At 42.5% G+C, this 24,272-nt stretch overlaps 1 protein-coding gene across 2 annotated transcripts in view; it reads left to right on the top strand.

Annotated features, from left to right (window-relative positions):
* The window catches only part of LOC110529162 (protein-tyrosine kinase 2-beta), a 62,188-nt gene that overhangs the window by 17,822 nt on the left and 20,094 nt on the right, over window positions 1-24,272 (top strand). For both annotated transcript variants that reach the window (XM_036984589.2, XM_090183084.1), the window contains exons 3-21: window positions 1,381-1,559; window positions 2,809-2,896; window positions 5,452-5,531; window positions 5,829-5,891; window positions 6,484-6,538; window positions 6,783-6,923; window positions 7,940-8,014; window positions 10,181-10,282; window positions 11,024-11,141; window positions 11,297-11,336; window positions 13,402-13,439; window positions 13,630-13,671; window positions 17,103-17,200; window positions 17,339-17,420; window positions 19,127-19,227; window positions 19,786-19,901; window positions 20,424-20,524; window positions 22,205-22,294; window positions 23,070-23,274. In XM_036984589.2, the coding sequence (XP_036840484.2) occupies window positions 1,381-1,559; window positions 2,809-2,896; window positions 5,452-5,531; window positions 5,829-5,891; window positions 6,484-6,538; window positions 6,783-6,923; window positions 7,940-8,014; window positions 10,181-10,282; window positions 11,024-11,141; window positions 11,297-11,336; window positions 13,402-13,439; window positions 13,630-13,671; window positions 17,103-17,200; window positions 17,339-17,420; window positions 19,127-19,227; window positions 19,786-19,901; window positions 20,424-20,524; window positions 22,205-22,294; window positions 23,070-23,274 (1,814 nt within the window). The remainder of the gene's footprint in view (window positions 1-1,380; window positions 1,560-2,808; window positions 2,897-5,451; window positions 5,532-5,828; window positions 5,892-6,483; window positions 6,539-6,782; window positions 6,924-7,939; window positions 8,015-10,180; window positions 10,283-11,023; window positions 11,142-11,296; window positions 11,337-13,401; window positions 13,440-13,629; window positions 13,672-17,102; window positions 17,201-17,338; window positions 17,421-19,126; window positions 19,228-19,785; window positions 19,902-20,423; window positions 20,525-22,204; window positions 22,295-23,069; window positions 23,275-24,272) is intronic.

Raw genomic sequence — 24,272 nt, 5'->3', positions numbered from 1 at the left:
GCTGGTGTAACTGAGTCAGGTTTGTAGGCCTCCTTGCTCAGCCCCTCCCCCCCCCCGGAGCTGGTGTAACTGGGTCAGGTTTGTAGGCCTCCTTGCTCAGCCCCTCCCCCCGGAGCTGGTGTAACTGAGTCAGGTTTGTAGGCCTCCTTGCTCAGCCCCTCCCCCCCCCCGGAGCTGGTGTAACTGAGTCAGGTTTGTAGGCCTCCTTGCTCAGCCCCTCCCCCCCCCAGAGCTGGTGTAACTGAGTAAGGTTTGTAGGCCTCCTTGCTCAGCCCCTCCCCCCCCCGGAGCTGGTGTAACTGAGTCAGGTTTGTAGGCCTCCTTGCTCAGCCCCTCCCCTCCCGGAGCTGGTGTAACTGAGTCAGGTTTGTAGGCGTACTTGCTCAGCCCCTCCCCCCCGGAGCTGGTGTAACTGAGTCAGGTTTGTAGGCCTCCTTGCTCAGCCCCTCCCCCCCGGAGCTGGTGTAACTGAGTCAGGTTTGTAGGCCTCCTTGCTCAGCCCCTCCCCCCCCCAGAGCTGGTGTAACTGAGTAAGGTTTGTAGGCCTCCTTGCTCAGCCCCTCCCCCCCCCGGAGCTGGTGTAACTGAGTCAGGTTTGTAGGCCTCCTTGCTCAGCCCCTCCCCTCCCGGAGCTGGTGTAACTGAGTCAGGTTTGTAGGCGTACTTGCTCAGCCCCTCCCCCCCGGAGCTGGTGTAACTGAGTCAGGTTTGTAGGCCTCCTTGCTCAGCCCCTCCCCCCCGGAGCTGGTGTAACTGAGTCAGGTTTGTAGGCCTCCTTGCTCAGCCCCCCCCCCCCCCGGAGCTGGTGTAACTGAGTCAGGTTTGTAGGCCTCCTTGCTCAGCCCCTTTTCCCCCCCTCATTAGCGTGTGTTTGAACAATAAACCCCAGTGTTTGACGGTAAAGTTGGGTTGTCTGATGTTATTAGTTCTCACTGTTCCTTTTCAGATATGTTACATGTCTCGTTTTCATCCCCCCTAGACTGCAATGCCAAAGGGGTTTGTAACATCCAGTCTGTCCTGACCAGTGGTATCCTTTTAACTGTGACGGTCTCCAGACTGGTCTCTCTCCTCCAGGCTATAGTCCAGTCTATCCTGACCAGTGGTATCATTTTAATAACTGTGACGGTCTCCATACTGGTCTCTCTCCCCCAGGCTATAGTCCAGTCTATCCTGACCAGTGGTATCATTTTAATAACTGTGACGGTCTCCATACTGGTCTCTCTCCCCCAGGCTATAGTCCAGTCTATCCTGACCAGTGGTATCATTTTAACTCAGACTGACTCCATACTGGTCTCTCTCCTCCAGGCTATAGTCCAGTCTATCCTGACCAGTGGTATCATTTTAACTCAGACTGACTCCATACTGGTCTCTCTCCCCCAGGCTATAGTCCAGTCTATCCTGACCAGTGGTAGACTGGGACCTAACATCCAGTATAAAGGCTGCTATGGTCTGCTGCTGAAGCACCTCAAGTCAGACGAGCTCCACTGGCTCCATCCAGACCTGACCGTGGGGGAGGTGGAGCAACGCTATGAGAGTCATCACGTGGAGGCAGAGTGGAGGTGAGAGGAGGGGTGGAGGGATGGGACAGGGGTGGAGGACGAGTGGGACAGGGGTGGATGGAGGAGTGGGCCGGGGTGGATGGAGGAGTGGGACAGGGATGGAGGAGGAGTGGGACAGGGTGGAGGAGGAGTGGGACAGGGGTGGAGGAGGAGGAGGAGGAGGAGGAGGAGTGGGACAGGGGTGGAGGAGGAGGAGTGGGACAGGGTGGAGGAGGAGGAGTGGGACAGGGCTGGAGGAGGAGTGGGACAGGGCTGGAGGAGGAGTGGGACAGGGAGGAGGAGTGGGACAGGGTGGAGGAGTGGGACAGGGTGGAGGAGGAGGAGTGTCACAGGGTGGAGGAGGAGGAGGAGGAGTGGGACAGGGTGGAGGAGGAGTGGGACAGGGGTGGAGGAGGAGTGGGACAGGGGAGGAGGAGGAGGAGTGGGACAGGGGTGGAGGAGGAGGAGTGGACAGGGTGGAGGAGGAGGAGTGGGACAGGGCTGGAGGAGGAGTGGGACAGGGCTGGAGGAGGAGTGGGACAGGGCTGGAGGAGGAGTGGGACAGGGCTGGAGGAGGAGTGGGACAGGGAGGAGGAGTGGGACAGGGTGGAGAAGGAGGAGTGGGACAGGGGGGGCAGAGGAGGAGTGGGACAGGGTGGAGGAGGAGTGGGACAGGGGTGGAGGAGGAGGAGTGGGACAGGGAGGAGGAGGAGTGGGACAGGGAGGAGGAGGAGGAGTGGGACACGGATTGAGGAGGTGGAGAAGGGGAGACGGATGTTGATTATTTCTCCTTGCCCTTATCATTCACCTGATGACAACACAAGACATGCAACTATTTATTTTTGCTAATGTATAATGAGGACCATGGGTTTTCGGTTTGGCCTTCCAATATTCTGCCCATATGAACAAATGTATATACACTATTCCTGCTCATATGAACACATTTATTTCAGGGCATAAGTGAACCAATGTACGACAGCCTTGTTTAAAGGAGTTTAAAGGAAGTTTCTTCATGGAGCCACGAGACGAAAGAGTCGCAGACAAAGGAGTTTGTTTCTGCTTCAACCTCCACTGTAAAATATACAGTGTTGGGGTGGTGCTTGAAGGTTGAAGAATTTCTACTCTAAAATATGGGTAGTTCATCAGTTGTAGACTCCTAGTCTAAAATATGGGTACGTTCATCAGTTAAATACTGCTACTCTAAAGCAGAGGTACGTTCATCAGTTGAAGACTGCTACTCTGAAGTATGTTTATTTTCATCTCTCCACAGGTATGACCTGAGAGTCCGCTACATTCCAGTCAACTTCCTGGAAAAGTTTAAAGAAGACAGTACTACACTGCTGTATTTCTATCAACAGGTACAGTAGGCAGCAAGCAGTACTCTGACTATGTAGACAACACATTAGTACTCTATGTAGAGAACACATTAGTACTCTATGTAGAGAACACATTAGTTAGTACTCTATGTAGATAACACATTAGTACTCTATGTAGATAACACATTAATACTCTGACTATGTAGACAACACATTCGTACTCTATGTAGAGAACACATTAATACTCTATGTAGATAACACATTAGTACTCTGACTATGTAGAGAACACATTACCACTCTGACTATGTAGAGAACACATTACCACTCTGACTATGTAGAGAACACATTAATACTCTGACTATGTAGAGAACACATTACCACTCTGACTATGTAGAGAACACATTAATACTCTATGTAGAGAACACATTAATACTCTATGTAGAGAACACATTAATACTCTGACTATGTAGAGAACACATTAGTACTCTATGTAGAGAACACATTAATACTCTATGTAGAGAACACATTAGTACTCTATGTAGAGAACACATTAGTACTCTATGTAGAGAACACATTAATACTCTGACTATGTAGAGAACACATTAGTACTCTATGTAGAGAACACATTAATACTCTATGTAGAGAACACATTAATACTCTATGTAGAGAACACATTAGTACTCTATGTAGAGAACACATTAATACTCTATGTAGAGAACACATTAATACTCTATGTAGAGAACACATTAGTACTCTATGTAGAGAACACATTAGTACTCTATGTAGAGAACACATTAATACTCTGACTATGTAGAGAACACATTAATACTCTGACTATGTAGAGAACACATTAGTACTCTATGTAGAGAACACATTAATACTCTATGTAGAGAACACATTAGTACTCTATGTAGAGAACACATTAGTACTCTATGTAGAGAACACATTAATACTCTGACTATGTAGAGAACACATTAATACTCTGACTATGTAGAGAACACACTATTACTCTGACTATGTAGAGAACACATTAGTGCTCTATGTAGAGATCACATTAGTACTCTATGTAGAGAACACATTAGTACTCTATGTAGAGAACACATTAATACTCTGACTATGTAGAGAACACATTACCACTCTGACTATGTAGAGAACACATTAATACTCTATGTAGAGCACACATTAATACTCTGACTATGTAGAGAACACATTAGTACTCTATGTAGAGAACACATTAGTTAGTACTCTATGTAGAGAACACATTAGTACTCTATGTAGAGAACACATTAGTTAGTACTCTATGTAGATAACACATTAGTACTCTGACTATGTAGAGAACACATTACCACTCTGACTATGTAGAGAACACATTAATACTCTGACTATGTAGAGAACACATTAGTTAGTACTCTATGTAGATAACACATTAGTACTCTGACTATGTAGAGAACACATTACCACTCTGACTATGTAGAGAACACATTAATACTCTGACTATGTAGAGAACACATTACCACTCTGACTATGTAGAGAACACATTAATACTCTATGTAGAGAACACATTAATACTCTATGTAGAGAACACATTACCACTCTGACTATGTAGAGAACACATTACCACTCTGACTATGTAGAGAACACATTACCACTCTGACTATGTAGAGAACACATTAATACTCTATGTAGAGAACACATTACCACTCTGACTATGTAGAGAACACATTAATACTCTGACTATGTAGAGAACACATTACCACTCTGACTATGTAGAGAACACATTACCACTCTGACTATGTAGAGAACACATTAATACTCTATGTAGAGAACACATTAATACTCTATGTAGAGAACACATTAATACTCTGACTATGTAGAGAACTCATTAATACTCTGACTATGTAGAGAACACATTCATACTATGACTATGTAGAGAGCACATTAATACTCTGACTATGTAGCTAGGTTTAGCTAGGTTTAATCTAACTCCTAAGTTAAGGAGTTAGATTGAAAGGTTAAGGTCATAGTTAGGGGAAGGGTTAGCTGACATGCTAAGTGGTTGCAAAGTAGCTAGAAAGTAGTAAGTAGTTGAAAAATTGCTAATTATATAAAGTTGTCCCTGATGGGACCTTTTGGGTTGCTAGACGTTCACGTTATACGCCCACCCATCTAACCCAACCAACCACCCTACTTTGGTTTAAGCCTTAAGTAGCCATCTGTCTTTATATATTAACAGCAAACATAACATACCATACTAATTTGAGTGTCCCGGATTTACATGTACTATATTACGTCTAGACTATGAGACCAGGCTGAGTGACTTCAACAGTTAATTACGTGTTCTCTCGATATTGCCTGTGTTAGGTGTATAGTGACTACATGTAGATAACAATGAACATGTTCTCTCGATATTGCCTGTGTTAGGTGTATAGTGACTACATGTAGATAACAATGAACGTGTTCTCTCGATATTGCCTGTGTTAGGTGCGTGCTGATTACATGCAGTACCATGCCAGTAAGGTCAAAGATGAAATGCAGCGTAACTAACCCGTTAACAACAGTACATGTGGTCTCTCTATGCCATCTTGGGTCTGTGTTAGGTGCGTAGTGACTACATGCAGTACCATGCCAGTAAGGTCAGTGATGGGATGGCCCTGCAGCTGGGCTGTCTGGAGATCAGGTGAGTTTCCTTATGTATCCTCTTGTTAACGTGTAGACGTCATCCACGTCACAGTGGGTTTGTCCGTAGTAGAGCCTCGTTATGTCACGTTGTTCCAAATCAATTCAAATTCACGTTTATTTGTCACATGACAGAATACAATGGGTGTAAACGATTACAGTGAAACGCTTAGAAGCTTTTCCTCCACCATACAGAACATTTTAATAGGATCTTTAAAAATATATGAATCATTTAAAAGCCGGGAAACATCACTGAGTCGGTTAAAAATAAAACTGTGTTTTTCTGCTTGGTCCTCAGGAGGTTTTATAAAGACATGAACGCTAAAGGTTTGGAGAAGAAGTCCAACTTTGAGTTACTAGAGTAAGTACTTACATTTATACGTTTGTTGGTAGCAACCTTCATTTACCTAACTTTTCTATCACGTTGGTTTGATTGGTTGTTTTTTTTACCTAACTTTTCTATCACGTTGGTTTGATTGGTTGGTTTTTTACCTACCTTTTCTATCACGTTGGTTTGATTGGTTGGTTTTTTACCTAACTTTTCTATCACGTTGGTTTGATTGGTTGGTTTTTTACCTAACTTTTCAATCACGTTGGTTTGATTGGTTGGTTTTTTTACCTAACTTTTCTATCACGTTGGTTTGATTGGTTGGTTTATTACCTAACTTTTCAATCACGTTGGTTTGATTGGTTGGTTTTTTACCTAACTTTTCTATCACGTTGGTTTGATTGGTTGGTTTATTACCTAACTTTTCTATCACGTTGGTTTGATTGGTTGGTTTTTTACCTAACTTTTCTATCACGTTGGTTTGATTGGTTGGTTTTTTACCTAACTTTTCTGTCACGTTGGTTTGATTGGTTGGTTTTTTACCTAACTTTTCTATCACGTTGGTTTGATTGGTTGGTTTATTCTAACTGGTCTCTCTGAATGTGATTTATTTTGACCAATGAAGGAAGGACGTGGGGCTGAACCTGTTCTTCCCACAGGAGCTCATTGACCGCATGAAGGTACATTTATGAATTTTGATTTCCACATGATCGTTCAACATATTATTGGAAGTTTCTACAACGTTTTTAATAATGAGCCTAGCTGTAACTATTATGTCAACAAAGAGAATTTCTGTTAATTTCTGATAATTTCTGTTCATTTCTGATCATTTCTATGCTGGCAGTGTCGTTTACCGCGCTGTTTACTATTTGACATCAAATAGGGTTATGAAAATGTCGTCTAATGTGTGATGTTCTGTCCCAGTCTCGTCCTCTTCGGAAGCTGATCACCCAGACCTTCCAGCAGTACGCTACTCTGAAGGAGGAGGAGTGTATGGTTCGCTTCTTCAAAACGCTCACGGAATTCATCAACGTTGACGAGGAGGTCTACCCCTGCGAACTGGTGGTTCGTGTTGCTGTTGGCTTTACAAACAATACAATTAGGAAGGGCCGCACTCAGGTATTTGCAGTCGGTACACAGTAAATACCCGAGTGAGGTCCTGTCAGGACACAGTAAATACCTGAGTGAGGTCCTGTCAGGACACAGTAAATATCTGAGTGAGGTCCTGTCAGTATGAGGTCCTGTCAGTACACAGTAAATACCTGAGTGAGGTCCTGTCAGTACGCAGTAAATACCTGAGTGAGGTCCTGTCAGTACACAGTAAATACCTGAGTGAGGTCCTGTCAGTACGCAGTAAATACCTGAGTGAGGTCCTGTCAGTACGCAGTAAATACCTGAGTGAGGTCCTGTCAGTACGCAGTAAATATCTGAGTGAGGTCCTGTCAGTACACAGTAAATATCTGAGTGAGGTCCTGTCAGTACGCAGTAAATACCTGAGTGAGGTCCTGTCAGTACACAGTAAATACCTGAGTGAGGTCCTGTCAGTACACAGTAAATACCTGAGTGAGGTCCTGTCAGTATGAGGTCCTGTCAGGACACAGTAAATACCTGAGTGAGGTCCTGTCAGTACGCAGTAAATACCTGAGTGAGGTCCTGTCAGTACGCAGTAAATACCTGAGTGAGGTACTGTCAGTACGCAGTAAATACCTGAGTGAGGTCCTGTCAGTACACAGTAAATACCTGAGTGAGGTCCTGTCAGTACACAGTAAATACCTGAGTGAGGTCCTGTCAGTATGAGGTCCTGTCAGGACACAGTAAATACCTGAGTGAGGTCCTGTCAGTACGCAGTAAATACCTGAGTGAGGTCCTGTCAGTACGCAGTAAATACCTGAGTGAGGTACTGTCAGTACGTATCATCTCATTTTCCTGATCACATTTCCACCACAAATGATGCAATAATCTACAATTAGACATGCTCTGGATTTTCCTTTTCTCACGGCTCACTTCACAGAAAATATTGTATGAGTCTGAAGTTTGTCAAGACATGAAAGTTATGTTGCAACCACACTGTTTGTCCACAGCAAGGTTGGAGTCTGTCAGTAGAGCTGGTGATTGGAGCCAGGGGCATTCGCCAACGCACCCATAAAGACTCAGCGGTAAGCATGCAGGGCATTCACCAACCCAGCCATATAGACTCAGCGGTAAGCATGCAGGGCATTCACCAACCCAGCCATATAGACTCAGCGGTAAGCATGCAGGGCATTCACCAACCCACCCATATAGACTCAGCGGTAAGCATGCAGGGCATTCACCAACCCAGCCATATAGACTCAGCGGTAAGCATGCAGGGCATTCACCAACCCAGCCATATAGACTCAGCGGTAAGCATGCAGGGCATTCACCTACCCAGCCATATAGACTCAGCGTTAAGCATTCACCAACCCAGCCATATAGACTCAGCAGTAAGCAGGATGCTATATATCTTGCTATTTGTTCATTTTCATTGCATTGTCGTGAATGATTTCTGGCCGATATTCTCCTGTTCTTCATGCCCCATCCCCAGCCTGTGAGGGGTCCGGGGTGAAGTTTCCCCCGAGTGATAGATTAACCATTAGTATGGAAAATGCTAAACTGAACCAAGGTCAGCGTCTACTGAGCATTGTGGGGGAAATGTACTTGCTACTATTGTGATATGTCTCACCTAGCTGAAGAGGAATGCACTAATTGTAAGTCGCTCTGGATAAGAGCGTCTGCTAAATTACTTAAAATGTAAATGTGACTTCACCCTGCACTACACTCTTAGAAAAAAGGTGCTAACTAGAACCAAAACTGCTCTTCAGCTATCCCCATAGGAGAACCCTTTGAAGAACCCTTCTGTAGAACTCTTTTGATTCCAGGTAGAACCCTTTTGAGTTCCATGTAATACCCTTTCCACAGAGGGTTCTACATGGAACCCAAAAGAGTTCTACCTGGAACCAAAAAGGGTTCTCCTACGGGGACAGCCGAAGAACCCTTTAGGAAACCTTTTTTTGTCTAAAAGTGTAGAGGTTGACACGGGAGTGAAAACCCATTCCTGTCCTGTCTTGTCCTGTCAAATCTTTTCCCGTACTGTCCTGTTTCGGCAACTGTTCTATAACGACTGAACTTTCCTGTTCTGTCCCTGTGAAATTACTCCCCGTCCCGTGCTAATTTTATACACAGAAATCACAAATGCAAAAAATAATCTCGCCATAGCAACTGCTCTGTTTGGCTACTGTTCGGCGCTCACCAGACAGTATCCTGCCCTGCACACAGCTGATAACAACCACATTATCAGAGTTTGGCAATGAAGGCAACCCTTCCACTTACCCAGAGTCGGTTGAACTCAATTCATCTCTTGAAGGATTCATTCATTCACTGACTGTACGTTGGCATCTGAGGTAAAGTAGTGATTGCGCTGTGGACATGGCTGTAACTGGAGCGAGGCGTGAGAGTGAGCTGATGGAAGAGGAGGGGTGAAATTACATGAACTAATTTATTAATATTAAGTAAACTATATTAGGCCTATTCAGTTTTTAAATAAAATCTTCTACACATTACATATTCTCCCCCAAAAACACACAAAAAAAACTATGTTTATAACTAGTCCTGTACTGTCCATTCTGTCCTGTCCCAAACTTGATCCCTAGAACCAGAATCCCACAGGACCCCCAATAGTTGATTTATTTATTTCACCACCCTTTTTCTCCCCAATTTCATAATTGTCTCATCACTGCAACTCCTCAATGGTCTCTGGAGGCAAAGGTTGAGTCATGCGTCCTCCGAAACATGACCCGCCAAACCACTCTTCTTTAACATCCGCACGCTTAATAACCTGGAAGCCAAACGCACCAATGTGTCGGAGGAAACACTGTTCGACTGACTGACGAGGTCAGCCTGCAGGCTCTGCACCACAAGGCATCGCTAGAGCGCAATGAGCCTAGTAGGTCCCACCGGCCAAACCTTCCCTTAACCCGGACGACGCTGGGCCAATTGTGCTCCGCCCTATGGGACTCCTGATCACAGCTGGTGATACAGCCCGGGATCGAACCAGTGTCTGTAGGGCCACCTCTAGCACTGTAATGCAGTGCCTTAGTTTGCTGTGCCACTCTGGAGTCCTGTCCCCGGGAGTCCTGTCCCCGGGAGTCCTGTCCCCTGGAGTCCTGTCCACCGGGAGTCCTGTCCCCGGTAGTCCTGTCGCCCGGGAATCCTGTCCCCGGGAGTCCTGTTCCCGTGTCAACCTTTACCCTACACCTGTGGCTGATAAGTGTATCATTTAATTGTGTCTCTCTTATCCCCACCAGCCTGTGTGTCTAGCGGATTTCAAACAGATCAAGAGCATCAAGTGTTCATCTCAGAGTGACGGCAAAGCCCTCCTCAACCTGGACATAGACGGAGCCAGACAGGTACACATTAAAATAGATGAAGAAAACGTGTGCTCAATCAGAACATGGACCGAGTCAGTCACGTAAAACAAGGTAGTGAGGCCTGGGCCAACATTCACAAAGAGACTCGGAGTAGGACTGCTGACATAGGAACAGCGTTGCCTTTTAGATGAATAAGGTTATATGGACAGGGGGGAACCTGATCCTAGATCACAATGAAAAAGGTTGTATGGACAGGGGGGAACCTGATCCTAGATCAGCACAACTATTCTGAGACATTATGAATACAGGCTCTGAATTCTGACTAGAGACATAATGAATACAGGCTCTGAATTCTGACTAGAGACATAATGAATACAGGCTCTGAATTCTGACTAGAGACATAATGAATACAGGCTCTGAATTCTAACTACAGACATAATGAATACAGGCTTTGAATTCTGACTAGAGACATAATGAATACAGGCTCTGAATTCTAACTAGAGACATAATGAATACAGGCTCTGAATTCTAACTAGAGACATTATGAATACAGGCGCTAAATTCTAACTAGAGAGCTGTGTCCGTAAGTCTTTGTTTTTACAAAACATTTTGATTGATGTGATCGTTGAGTTAAAAGCCTGCATCTTAAATAAATATTTTGCCCTGAAAGCCTATCAGTCTATCACCCCTATGACATTATAATCTTTGTATAGTGTTTGTAATGTGATTGTAATTGCAGTTATTGTCATTAACGTGAATGGTTGGTATCTTCTTCGTCAGCCTCTGTCTATCAACGTGACTAAGTTTGCGATGGCAGAAAATATGGTGGACCTTATTGACGGTTACTGTCGCTCTGAGCACGCCACTGATGAGTCGTTCATCGCTAGACCAAACAAAGGTAAGGGGGATCAGGTAGTCCCAGCCCTGTGAATTTTATGGTAGGAGAAACACTAAGGGGGATACACTGAAAGAGTGCATCACAACGGTCTAATTCGATTTTCTCATCCCTCGTAAGTCTACTGAACCAATGTGACTTCTTATGTGACCCCACAGATGCCAATTTACGAAGTTCCCTGCCAGACCTTCCCACGAAGTGAGTGGATTCACTTTCTCTTGAACAAGGCTTAATATTTTGGGCTTCAAATCAAATCAAATGTATTTATATAGCCCTTCGTACATCAGCTGATATCTCAAAGTGCTGTACAGAAACCCAGCCTAAAACCCCAAACAGCAAGCAATGCAGGTGTAGAAGCACGGTGGCTAGGAAAAACTCCCTAGAAAGGCAAAAACCTAGGAAGAAACCTAGAGAGGAACCAGGCTATGTGGGGTGGCCAGTCCTCTTCTTTTATGTCATTTCCATAACAAGTCATTTTGCTGAAACAAAACAGGAATATTTAGTACTTGTTGAAACATGGGATGTATCACAGAGACAGGCAGTGTTACTGGACATGATGCTGTCAGAGACAGGCAGTGTTACTGGACATGATGCTGTCAGAGACAGGCAGTGTTACTGGACATGATGCTGTCAGAGACAGGCAGTGTTACTGGACATGATGCTGTCAGAGACAGGCAGTGTTACTGGACATGATGCTGTCAGAGACAGGCAGTGTTACTGGATATGATGCTGTCAGAGACAGGCAGTGTTACTGGACATGATGCTGTCAGAGACAGGCAGTGTTACTGGACATGATGCTGTCAGAGACAGGCAGTGTTACTGGACATGATGCTGTCAGAGACAGGCAGTTTTACTGGACAAGATGCTGTCAGATAGATGTATCACAGAGACAGGCAGTGTTACTTGACATGATGCTGTCAGATAGATGTATCATAGAGACAGGCAGTGTTAATGGACATGATGCTGTCAGATAGATGTATCATAGAGACAGGCAGTGTTACTAGACATGATGCTGTCAGATAGATGTATCACAGAGACAGGCAGTGTTACTAGACATGATGCTGTCAGATAGATGTATCACAGAGACAGGCAGTGTTACTGGACATGATGCTGTCAGATAGATGTATCATAGAGACAGGCAGTGTTACTAGACATGATGCTGTCAGATAGATGTATCACAGAGACAGGCAGTGTTACTAGACATGATGCTGTCAGAGACAGGCAGTGTTACTGGACCTGATGCTGTCAGAGACAGGCAGTTTTACTGGACAAGATGCTGTCAGATAGATGTATCACAGAGACAGGCAGTGTTACTGGACATGATGCTGTCAGATAGATGTATCACAGAGACAGGCAGTGTTACTTGACATGATGCTGTCAGATAGATGTATCATAGAGACAGGCAGTGTTAATGGACATGATGCTGTCAGATAGATGTATCACAGAGACAGGCAGCGTTAATGGACATGATGCTGTCAGATAGATGTATCACAGAGACAGGCAGTGTTACTGGACATGATGCTGTCAGATAGATGTATCACAGAGACAGGCAGTGTTACTTGACATGATGCTGTCAGATAGATGTATCATAGAGACAGGCAGTGTTAATGGACATGATGCTGTCAGATAGATGTATCATAGAGACAGGCAGTATTACTGGACATGATGCTGTCAGATAGATGTATCATAGAGACAGGCAGTGTTACTAGACATGATGCTGTCAGATAGATGTATCACAGAGACAGGCAGTGTTACTAGACATGATGCTGTCAGATAGATGTATCACAGAGACAGGCAGTGTTACTAGACATGATGCTGTCAGATAGATGTATCACAGAGACAGGCAGTGTTACTGGACATGATGCTGTCAGATAGATGTATCACAGAGACAGGCAGTGTTACTAGACATGATGCTGTCAGATAGATGTATCACAGAGGCAGGCAGTGCTACTAGACATGATGCTGTCAGATAGATGTATCACAGAGACAGGCAATGTTACTGTACATGATGCTGTCAGATGGATGTATCACAGAGACAGGCAGTGTTACTAGACATGATGCTGTCAGAGACAGGCAGTGTTACTGGACATGATGCTGTCAGAGACAGGCAGTGTTACTAGACATGATGCTGTCAGATAGATGTATAACAGAGACAGGCAGTGTTACTGTAACAGTGTGCCTGGTGTATTGAGGACCTACCTCAAACCCAGGATTGATGATCCTCTCCTCTCCTCCTCTTGCTGTCTCTCCTCCCACTCTGTAGTCAAACGGAGAACACGGACTCCTTCAGATATAGCATGGGTGAGTTTTCATCTACCACGACTGACTTCATCTTTGTTTTACTAATATTATGAATAATTTGTGCATTACAGTGACTGTTTTGAATTGTTTGAAACTAGTACTGTAGGGGCAGGGCTACACTGTATGTTTTCAAGTTGACCCATCTGTTTTTAACACAAACTGACATCATCAAATATTGTCCATCGTTCAGGATCTGACATCTACGCTGAGATTGACGAACGACCAAAGTCTGGTAAGTAGAGGCGCACTCTTTATCAAGATGGAAGACACTTATAGCATAGTATCTAAGGAGCCTGATGTAGACTTTTACTGTCTATACTCTATGTTCTATACTTTATGTTCTATGTTCTATACTCTGTTCTATACTCTATGTTCTATACTTTATGTTCTATGTTCTATACTCTGTTCTATACTTTATGTTCTATACTCTATGTTCTATACTTTATGTTCTATACTCTATGTTCTATACTTTATGTTCTATGTTCTATACTCTGTTCTATACTCTGTTCTATACTTTATGTTCTATGTTCTATACTCTGTTCTATACTTTATGTTCTATACTCTATGTTCTATACTTTATGTTCTATACTCTATGTTCTATACTTTATGTTCTATGTTCTATACTCTGTTCTATACTCTGTTCTATACTTTATGTTCTATGTTCTATACTCTGTTCTATACTCTATGTTCTATACTTTATGTTCTATGTTCTATGCTCTATGTTCTATACTTTTTGTTCTATGTTCTATGCTCTATGTTCTATACTCTATGTTCTATACTTTATGTTCTATGTTCTATGCTCTATGTTCTATACTTTTTGTTCTATGTTCTATACTCTGTTCTATACTCTATGTTCTATACTCTATGTTCTATACTCTATGTTCTATACTCTATGTTCTATACTCTATGTTCTATACTTTGTTTTAAACTCTATGTTCTATACTCTATGTTCTATACTCTATGTTCTATACTCTATGTTCTATACTCTATGTTCTATACTTTATGTTCTATACTTTGTTTTAAACTCTATGTTCTATACTCTATGTTCTATACTCTATGTTCTATACTTTGTTTTAAACTCTATGTTCTATACTCTATGTTCTATACTTTGTTTTAAACTCTATGTTCTATACTCTATGTTCTATACTTTATGTTCTATACTCTATGATCTAAACTCTGTTCAATACTTTATGTTCTATACTCTATGATCTAAACTCTGTTCTATACTCTATGTTCTATACTCTATGTTCTATACTCTATGTTCTATACTCTATGTTCTATACTCTATGTTCTATACTCTATGTTCTATACTTTGTTTTAAACTCTATGTTCTATACTCTATGTTCTATACTCTATGTTCTATACTTTGTGTTCTATACTTTGTTTTAAACTCTATGTTCTATACTCTATGTTCTATACTTTGTTTTAAACTCTATGTTCTATACTCTATGTTCTATACTTTATGTTCTATACTCTATGATCTAAACTCTGTTCTATACTTTATGTTCTATACTCTATGATCTAAACTCTGTTCTATACTCTATGTTCTATACTCTATGTTCTATACTCTATGTTCTATACTCTATGTTCTATACTCTATGTTCTATACTCTATGTTCTATACTTTGTTTTAAACTCTATGTTCTATACTCTATGTTCTATACTCTATGTTCTATACTCTATGATCTAAACTCTGTTCTATACTCTATGTTCTATACTCTGTTCTATACTCTATGTTCTATACTCTATGTTCTATACTCCATGTTCTATACTCCATGTTCTATACTCTGTTCTATACTTTATGTTATAAACTCTATGTTCTATACTCTATGTTCTCTACTCTATGTTCTATACTTTATGTTATAAACTCTGTGTTCTATACTTTATGTTCTATACTCTGTGTTCTATACTCTGTGTTCTATACTTTGTTTTAAACTCTATGTTCTATACTCTATGTTCTATACTCTATGTTATAAACTCTATGTTCTATACTCTATGTTCTCTACTCTATGTTCTATACTCTATGTTCTATACTCTGTTCTATACTCTATGTTCTATACTCTGTTCTATACTCTATGTTCTATACTCTATGTTCTATACTCTATGTTCTATACTCTTTGTTTTAAACTCTATGTTCTATACTCTATGTTCTATACTTTGTTTTAAACTCTATGTTCTATACTCTGTTCTATACTCTATGTTCTATACTCTATGTTCTATACTCTATGTTCTATACTCTTTGTTTTAAACTCTATGTTCTATACTCTATGTTCTATACTCTGTTCTATACTCTATGTTCTATACTCTATGTTCTATACTCTATGTTCTATACTCTTTGTTTTAAACTCTATGTTTTATACTCTATGTTCTATACTCTATGTTCTCTACTCTATGTTCTATACTCTATGTTCTATACTCTGTTCTATACTCTATGTTCTATACTCTGTTCTATACTCTATGTTCTATACTCTATGTTCTATACTCTATGTTCTATACTCTTTGTTTTAAACTCTATGTTCTATACTCTGTTCTATACTCTATGTTCTATACTCTATGTTCTATACTCTATGTTCTCTACTCTGTTCTATACTCTATGTTCTATACTCTATGTTCTATACTCTATGTTCTATACTCTTTGTTTTAAACTCTATGTTCTATACTCTATGTTCTATACTCTATGTTCTATACTCTATGTTCTATACTTTGTTTTAAACTCTATCATCTATACTTTATGTTCTATACTCTATGTTCTATACTCTGTGTTTTAAACTCTATGTTCTATACTCTATGTTCTATACTCTATGTTCTATACTCTATGTTCTCTACTCTGTTCTATACTCTATGTTCTATACTCTGTTCTATACTCTATGTTCTGACTTAGTTACACCAGCTCTGTCAGGGGGAATGGGCCAAAATTCACCCAACGTATTGTGGGTAGCTTGTGGAAGGCTACCTGAAACGTTTGACCCAAGTTAAACAATTTAAAGGCAATGCTACCAAATACTAATTGAGTGTATATAAACTTCTGACCCACTGGGAATGTGATGAAATAAATAAAACCTGAAATAAATAATTCTCTCTACTTTTATTCTGACATTTCGCATTCTTAAAATCAAGTGGTCATTCTAACTGACCTATGACGGGGAATTGTACTAGGATTAAATGTCAGGAATTGTGGAAAAACTGTGTTTAATTGTATTTGGCTAAGGTTTATGTGAACTTCCAACTTAACTGTATGTGCTCTATGTTCTATACTCTATGTTCTATGTGCTATACTCTACGTTCTCTACATTATGTTCTATATTCTCTATGCTATGCTCTGTGTTCTGTTTTCTGTGTTCTGTATTCTGTTCTATACTCTATTCTATATTCTATATTCTGCAACTCTAGTTTTTTTACTCTATGTTCTCTATACTATATGTTCTATACTCTGTTCTATATTTTCTGATCTATTTTCTATACTCTAGGCTCTATATTCTAGGTTCTATATTTTATGTTCTGTTATCTATGTTCTGTATTCTATCCTCTAACTCTAGGTTCTATACTCTAGGTTCTATGCTCTGTATTCTATGTTCTGTACTCTATGTTCTATGTTCTGTATTACATTTTCTATAGTCTAATTCCATGGCAGCTACTCATTGTGTTGTTGTATACTTGGTTCCAGTGGTGAAGTATGGAATTGACAGACATGACATTGTTCTGGGACGGATCCTTGGCGAGGGGTTTTTCGGGGAGGTCTATGAAGGAATGTACAAAAAATCGGCAAGTATATCTCCCGACATCCTACTCGCACAGTCAGTTATAATACCTCAAATGTTCCTAACTAGACAAAATATTTATCTCACTAATGTGTGTGTGTGTGTGTGTGTGTGTGTGTGTGTGTGACTGTTTCTGAACCAGAATGGGGAGAGGCTAAGCGTGGCGGTGAAGACCTGTAAAGACTGTTCACCTGACGTCATGGAGAAGTTCATGAGTGAAGCAGGTACACATCAAATACTGATCACACTTCTTCGTCACTTCTCCAACTCACTGGTCTTGTAGTTAGAATGGTTGCACTGAGATTGGAAGGTTGAGAGTTCAAACCTCAGATTGATTGGAAGGTTGAGAGTTCAAACCTCAGATTGATTGGAAGGTTGAGAGTCAAACACTCTTAGAAAGAGTTCTTTGACCATCCCCCATAGGAGAACCCTTTTTGGTTCCAGGTAGAACTATTTTGGGTTCCAGGTAGAATAACTATTTTGGGTTCCATGTCGAACTCTCTGGGGACAGGGGTTCTACATGGAACCCAATATGGTTCTACCTGGAACCGAAAGGGTTCTTCAAAGGGTTCTCTGATGGGGACAGCCAAAGAACCCTTTTAGGTTCTAGATAGCAACCTTTTTTTCTAAGAGTGTACCAAATACAAAAAATGGGACCCGATTTAGTCTCCGTTTGGCACTCAGCATTGAGATAGACTGGGGGTAAGGCCCTGCATCCTGTCCAGAGGGTGTACTGCTACATCAAGCTGCCTCACTACAGTAACAGGAGATAGACTAGTGTCCTGTCCAGGGTGTGTCCTGTACATCAAGCTGCCTCACTACAGTAACAGGAGATAGACTAGTGTCCTGTCCAGGGGGTGTCCTGGTACATCAAGCTGTCTCACTACAGAAACAGGAGATAGACTAGTGTCTGTTTCTGCATATGGCCTCATAAAGAGTTGGTTGAGAGCAGTCAGCTTCATTCTGATGAGAACTTGCTTGGTAGATAGTATGGTCTGCAGCTTATCATAAGGTACTCTATCTCAGGTGAGCAACACCTTGAGACTTCTATTAATATTAGACAGCTGTTATTGACAAATAGACACACACCCCCACCCCTCGTCTTACCAGAGGTAGTGTCTCTGTTCTGCCGGTGCATGGAAAATCCCGCTAGCTCTATATTGTCTGTATCGTCGTTCAGACACGTCTCGGTGAAACATAAGATGTTACAGTGTTTAATGTGCCGTTGGTAGGATAATCTTATTCGTAAGGTCATCAATATTATTTTCCAATGATTGCACGTTGCTAGAAAAAACAGAGAGCAGTGGGAGTTTACCTTACTCGCCTCCGGATTCTCAGAAGGATGGAAGGCAGTGGGAGTTTCCCTTGCTCGCCTCCGGATTCTCAGAAGGATGGAAGGCAGTGGGAGTTTACCTTACTCGCCTCCGGATTCTCAGAAGGATGGAAGGCAGTGGGAGTTTCCCTTACTCGCCTCCGGATTCTCAGAAGGATGGAAGGCAGTGGGAGTTTACCTTACTCGCCTCCGGATTCTCAGAAGGATGAAAGGCAGTGGGAGTTTACCTTACTCGCCTCCGGATTCTCAGAAGGATGGAAGGCAGTGGGAGTTTCCCTTACTCGCCTCCGGATTCTCAGAAGGATGGAAGGCAGTGGGAGTTTCCCTTACTCGCCTCCGGATTCTCAGAAGGATGCCCGATCTGCGGCCCCTTTTACGGCGTCTTTTCTTCATGCAAAAGCCTTGGATCTGATTTCCTTTTTTGTCCGACTCGTTAAAGGATATGTCAATATATATATATCTATATCACTGGTACCAGTCAAATCAATTTTTTTATGGGATTGGGACTTTAATAAGTGAGTATGCCTCACTGTCGTAAGTAGCTTTCATATGAAAATTGAAGGAAAAGTTGAATTGTTAAACTTGTCCATTCTCCAGTGATCATGAAGAACCTGAACCACCCCCACATCGTCAGTCTGATCGGTGTCATAGAGGCGAACCCTGTCTGGATCGTGATGGAGCTCTACCAGTATGGAGAGGTGAGAGACCCGACAGCCAGGTTACACGAGGATGATGTCATACAGGGAGAGTTTACTATAAACTTTACTTATTGGTTCATTCGGTTGTAATAATAGTATGGTGTAATTTTGAAATTCGGTTGTGCATGGGCAGTTTTCCTCTTATGTCATTCACTGACAGACCTTTAAAGAGCTGTTTATAACCTGTTTACAACCTGTTTATAACCTGTTTATAACCTGTCAGAAATGTCCAGTTGTTAAACTAGCAGGCTAACCAGCTACCTACATGTTGTAGTTATCATGGCCAAATTCAGTGAATAGGAGACTTCGACCCCCCCCCATTGCAACATGTAGAATTGCAGGAAATTAGCTTTAAACTGCAACATTTTCTCTCCTCCAACAAGAGGGGTTTGAACAGTTTTGGGGACGCAAGGTAATTTGTTACTACGCCGATAAATGTCAGTATCCATGCCGACCTTTGCCATCGAGGACATTTGTGTGACCGGTCCTTCTCAAATAGGAGGTGGGTTCCTCCTCTCTAGTCTGCCATCCCATAATTCTGTTCTTTTTGTTTTTCAGCTTAAGAACTACCTAACAGAGAACAAGAACAAACTCACCAACATTACGCTAGTTCTCTTCAGCCTGCAGATCTGCAAAGCTCTAGTCTACCTAGAGGGAATCAACATGGTGCACAGGTAGGTCTACCTAGACTAGAGGGAATCAACATGGTGCACAGGTAGGTCTACCTAGACTAGAGGGAATCAACATGGTGCACAGGTAGGTCTACCTAGACTAGAGGGAATCAACATGGTGCACAGGTAGGACAGCCATCTTGACACCCATATCCCATCTTGACACCCATATCCCATGTTGGCCACCATATTCCTCTTCAGATAACACAACTCTCCATTACACTCCTAGGTATGTAATACATTGACATCCATGCAGTAAAGTAGCATCCCCCTAACCCGTTTATTGTGTCCCAACAGAGACATAGCAGGAACAGCAAAAACCCTGTGTTGTTATTGGACCAGTTTAACTAACCCGTTTACTGTGTCCCAACAGAGACATAGCAGGAACAACAAAAACCCTGTGTTGTTATTGGACCAGTTTAACTAACCCGTTTACTGTGTCCCAACAGAGACATAGCAGGAACAACAAAAACCCTGTGTTGTTATTGGACCAGTTCAACTAACCCGTTTACTGTGTCCCAACAGAGACATAGCGGTGAGGAACGTCCTGGTGGCCACAGCAGACTGTGTTAAGCTGGGAGACTTTGGCCTGTCGAGATACATTGAGGATGAAGAGTATTATAAAGGTATGGGGTGGTCGGTGATCGGTGTGCTCCATAGAGATACACAACTGTTCTGTGAAGCTGTCCCATCATGGGCTCATGGGTAGCGCCACCTCCATTTCGAATTAGTCCATTTCTTCTTCTACTACTTCGATGAGTTGGATGGAATCAAATGATCCTTCCTTAACCACACACAGGCCATCCCACCAAGTTGACTATTTCAAAATGGTGGAAGCACTCAATGCAAAAAAACGGTTTCATCCAGCTCTAATCAAAGCAAACCAAATCAAATTCTATTGGTCATATGCACGTGTTTAGCAGATGTTAATTGCGTGTGTAGCAAAATGCTTGTGTTTCTAGCTCCAACAGTGACGGCCTAGGAACGGTGGGTTAACTACCTTGTTCAGGGGCAGAACGACAGATGTTTACCTTGTCAGCTCAGGGATTCAATTTCCCAACAATACACACAAATCTAAAGTAATAGAATGTAATTAAGAATATATAAATAAATGGATGAGCAATATCAGAGCTGCAGTTAACATCCAGACTCTCCTGTGTTTTTGTGTGCATTTATTTATTATTTTATTTAACTAGGCAAGTCAGTTAAGAACAAATTCTTAATTTCAATGACGGTCTAGGAACAGTGGGTTAACTGCCTTGTTCAGGGGCAGAACAACAGATTTTTACCTTGTCAGCTCGGGGATTCAAGCTTGCAACCTTTCGGTTACTTAACGCTCTAACCACTAGGCTACCTGCCGCCTCCACGCTCTAACCACTAGGCTACCTGCCGCCTCTACGCTCTAACCACTAGGCTACCTGCCGCCTCTACGCTCTAACCACTAGGCTACCCTGCCGCCTCTACACTCTAACCACTAGGCTACCTGCCACCTCTACACTCTAACCACTAGTCTACCTGCCGCCTCTACACTCTAACCACTAGGCTACCTGCCTCCTCTACGCTCTAACCACTAGACTACCTGCCACCTCTACACTCTAACCACTAGGCTACCTGCCACCTCTACACTCTAACCACTAGTCTACCTGCCGCCTCTACACTCTAACCACTAGGCTACCTGCCTCCTCTACGCTCTAACCACTAGACTACCTGCCACCTCTACACTCTAACCACTAGGCTACCTGCCACCTCTACACTCTAACCACTAGTCTACCTGCCGCCTCTACACTCTAACCACTAGGCTACCTGCCTCCTCTACGCTCTAACAACTAGACTACCTGCCACCTCTACACTCTAACCACTAGGCTACCTGCCGCCTCTACGCTCTAACCACTAGGCTACCCTGCCGCCTCTACGCTCTAACCACTAGGCTACCTGCCACCTCTACACTCTAACCACTAGTCTACCTGCCTCCTCTACACTCTAACCACTAGGCTACCTGCCTCCTCTACACTCTAACCACTAGGCTACCTGCCGCCTCCACACTCTAAACACTAGGCTACCTGCCACCTCTACACTCTAACCACTAGGCTACCTGCCACCTCTACACTCTAACCACTAGGCTACCTGCCACCTCCACACTCTAACCACTAGACTACCTGCCGCCCCTCTGGCTCTGTAGATCAGAGTGGTTGGGGAAAAAGCAGAAGACGCGTTTCCATCGTACACGAAGTAATAACATCTTAAATAGTGTTTCATTTCTAAATATATACAAACATTACTGTCATCTTTCTGAATCATTTCCACAGCCTCTGTGACTCGATTACCTATCAAATGGATGGCTCCAGAATCCATCAACTTCAGGCGATTCACCACGGCTAGCGATGTTTGGATGTTCGGTAAGTCTGTCTTCATTTTTTTTGGGGGGGGGGGGGGGGTGGTCATTTCTGTGTGCCTGCATATCTCTCTCTCTTGCTCTCGCTATCTCTCTCTCTCTCTTGCTCTCTCTCTCTTTTTTATCTCGCTCTCTCTCTCTCAATTCAATTCAAGGGGCTTTATTGGCATGGGAAACATGTGTTAACATTGCCAAAGCAAGTGAGGTAAATAATATACAAAAGTGAAGTAAACAGTAAAAATTAACAGTAAACATTACACATACAGAAGTTTCAAAACAATAAAGACATTAAAAATGTAATATTATATATATATATATATATATATATATACAATGTTGTAACAATGTACAAATGGTTCAAGTACAAAAGGGAAAATAAATAAACATAAATATGGGTTGTATTTACAATGGTGTTTGTTCTTCACTGGTTGCCCTTACAAATCTTGCTGCTGTGATGGCACACCATGGTATTTCACCCAGTAGATATGGGAGTTTATCAAAATGTGGTTTGTTTTTCGAATTCTTTGTGGATCTGTGTAATCTGAGGGAAATATGTCTCTCTAATATGGTCATACATTGGGCAGGAGGTTAGGAAGTGCAGCTCAGTTTGCACCTCATTTTGTGGGCAGTGAGCACATAGCCTGTCTTCTCTTGAGAGCCAGGTCTGCCTACGGCGGCCTTTCTCAATAGCAAGGCTATTTGACTCTCAGTCCTCTCTGTCTCTCTCTCCATAGCGGTATGTATCTGTGTAACTCCCTCTCTCTCTCCACCGCCCCTAGCCGTGTGTATTTGGGAGATCCTGAGCCAGGGGCAGCAGCCTTTCTTCTGGTTGGAGAACCGTGACGTCATTAACCAGCTGGAGCAGGGCATCCGACTACCCAAACCTGACAACTGCCCTCCTGCCCTCTACTCCCTCATGACCCGCTGCTGGTCCTACGACCCCCGCGACAGACCCTCCTTCACTGAGCTGGTTGTCAAGATAAGGTACTGTAATCTACCTACAAATGTCCCGTAAAGTATTTGGAATAGTCTTGAGTTTTTCGTGATTCTTACTTCACCCAAGAAAGTCGTCAAGAATAGATCCTACCCTGGCCTGGATACTTGAATGGACAATACTCACATGACCTTTCATAGATCTGAGAACCTCTTTTTGGTAAACATCACGTACAATACTCACATGACCTTATATAGATCTGAGAGCCACAAAGAGAGAACTTGAAAAGGGTAGGGTTAAGAGCCCTGCATAGACATTCATTTTAAGTCTGATTCCTACCTATGGCCGTGACGTTCAGACCGTATAACTACCCAGGCCCAATTGCTTCTACCCGAAACCAGAAGTGACTTCCTCCGTTAGTAAATCCAATTAGCTGCTCCTCTCGGTCTGTCACACGCTCCCTGTGCTCTGCTCGCTCTGCATGCGCTCTGCTCATGGTGGGTCTGAGCCTGAGTATCCATGGCAACGGCTCCGCTCCGGCTACTCAACGAAGAGACATGAGAGAGCTGTTAGCTGTTAAGTACTTTTCATGACTCTAAACTCCAACAAAACTCAATGAACATTATTAATTTCTCTGAAATAATCTCACCTGTTTTGTATTTGACGAGATTGAAGCACTTCTGATATCATGTTATAATCTTAGTCAGATATCACAGATATCACTTCTGATACCATGTTATAATATTAGTCAGATATCACAGGTATCACTTCTGATACCATGTTATAATCTCAGTCAGATATCACTGATATCACTTCTGATACCATGTTATAATCTTAGTCAGATATCACAGGTATCACTTCTGATACCATGTTATAATCTTAGTCAGATATCACTTCTGATACCATGTTATAATCTTAGTCAGATATCACAGATATCACTTCTGATACCATGTTGTAATCTTAGTCAGGTATCACAGACATCACTTCTGATACCATTTTATAATCTTAGTCAGATATCACAGGTATCACTTCTGATACCATGTTATAA

Source organism: Oncorhynchus mykiss, chromosome 8 (assembly GCF_057628025.1).
Source record: "Oncorhynchus mykiss isolate SJ-2025 chromosome 8, ASM5762802v1, whole genome shotgun sequence".
Lineage (NCBI taxonomy): Eukaryota > Metazoa > Chordata > Actinopteri > Salmoniformes > Salmonidae > Oncorhynchus > Oncorhynchus mykiss.
This window is presented reverse-complemented; position numbering and strand designations above follow the sequence as displayed.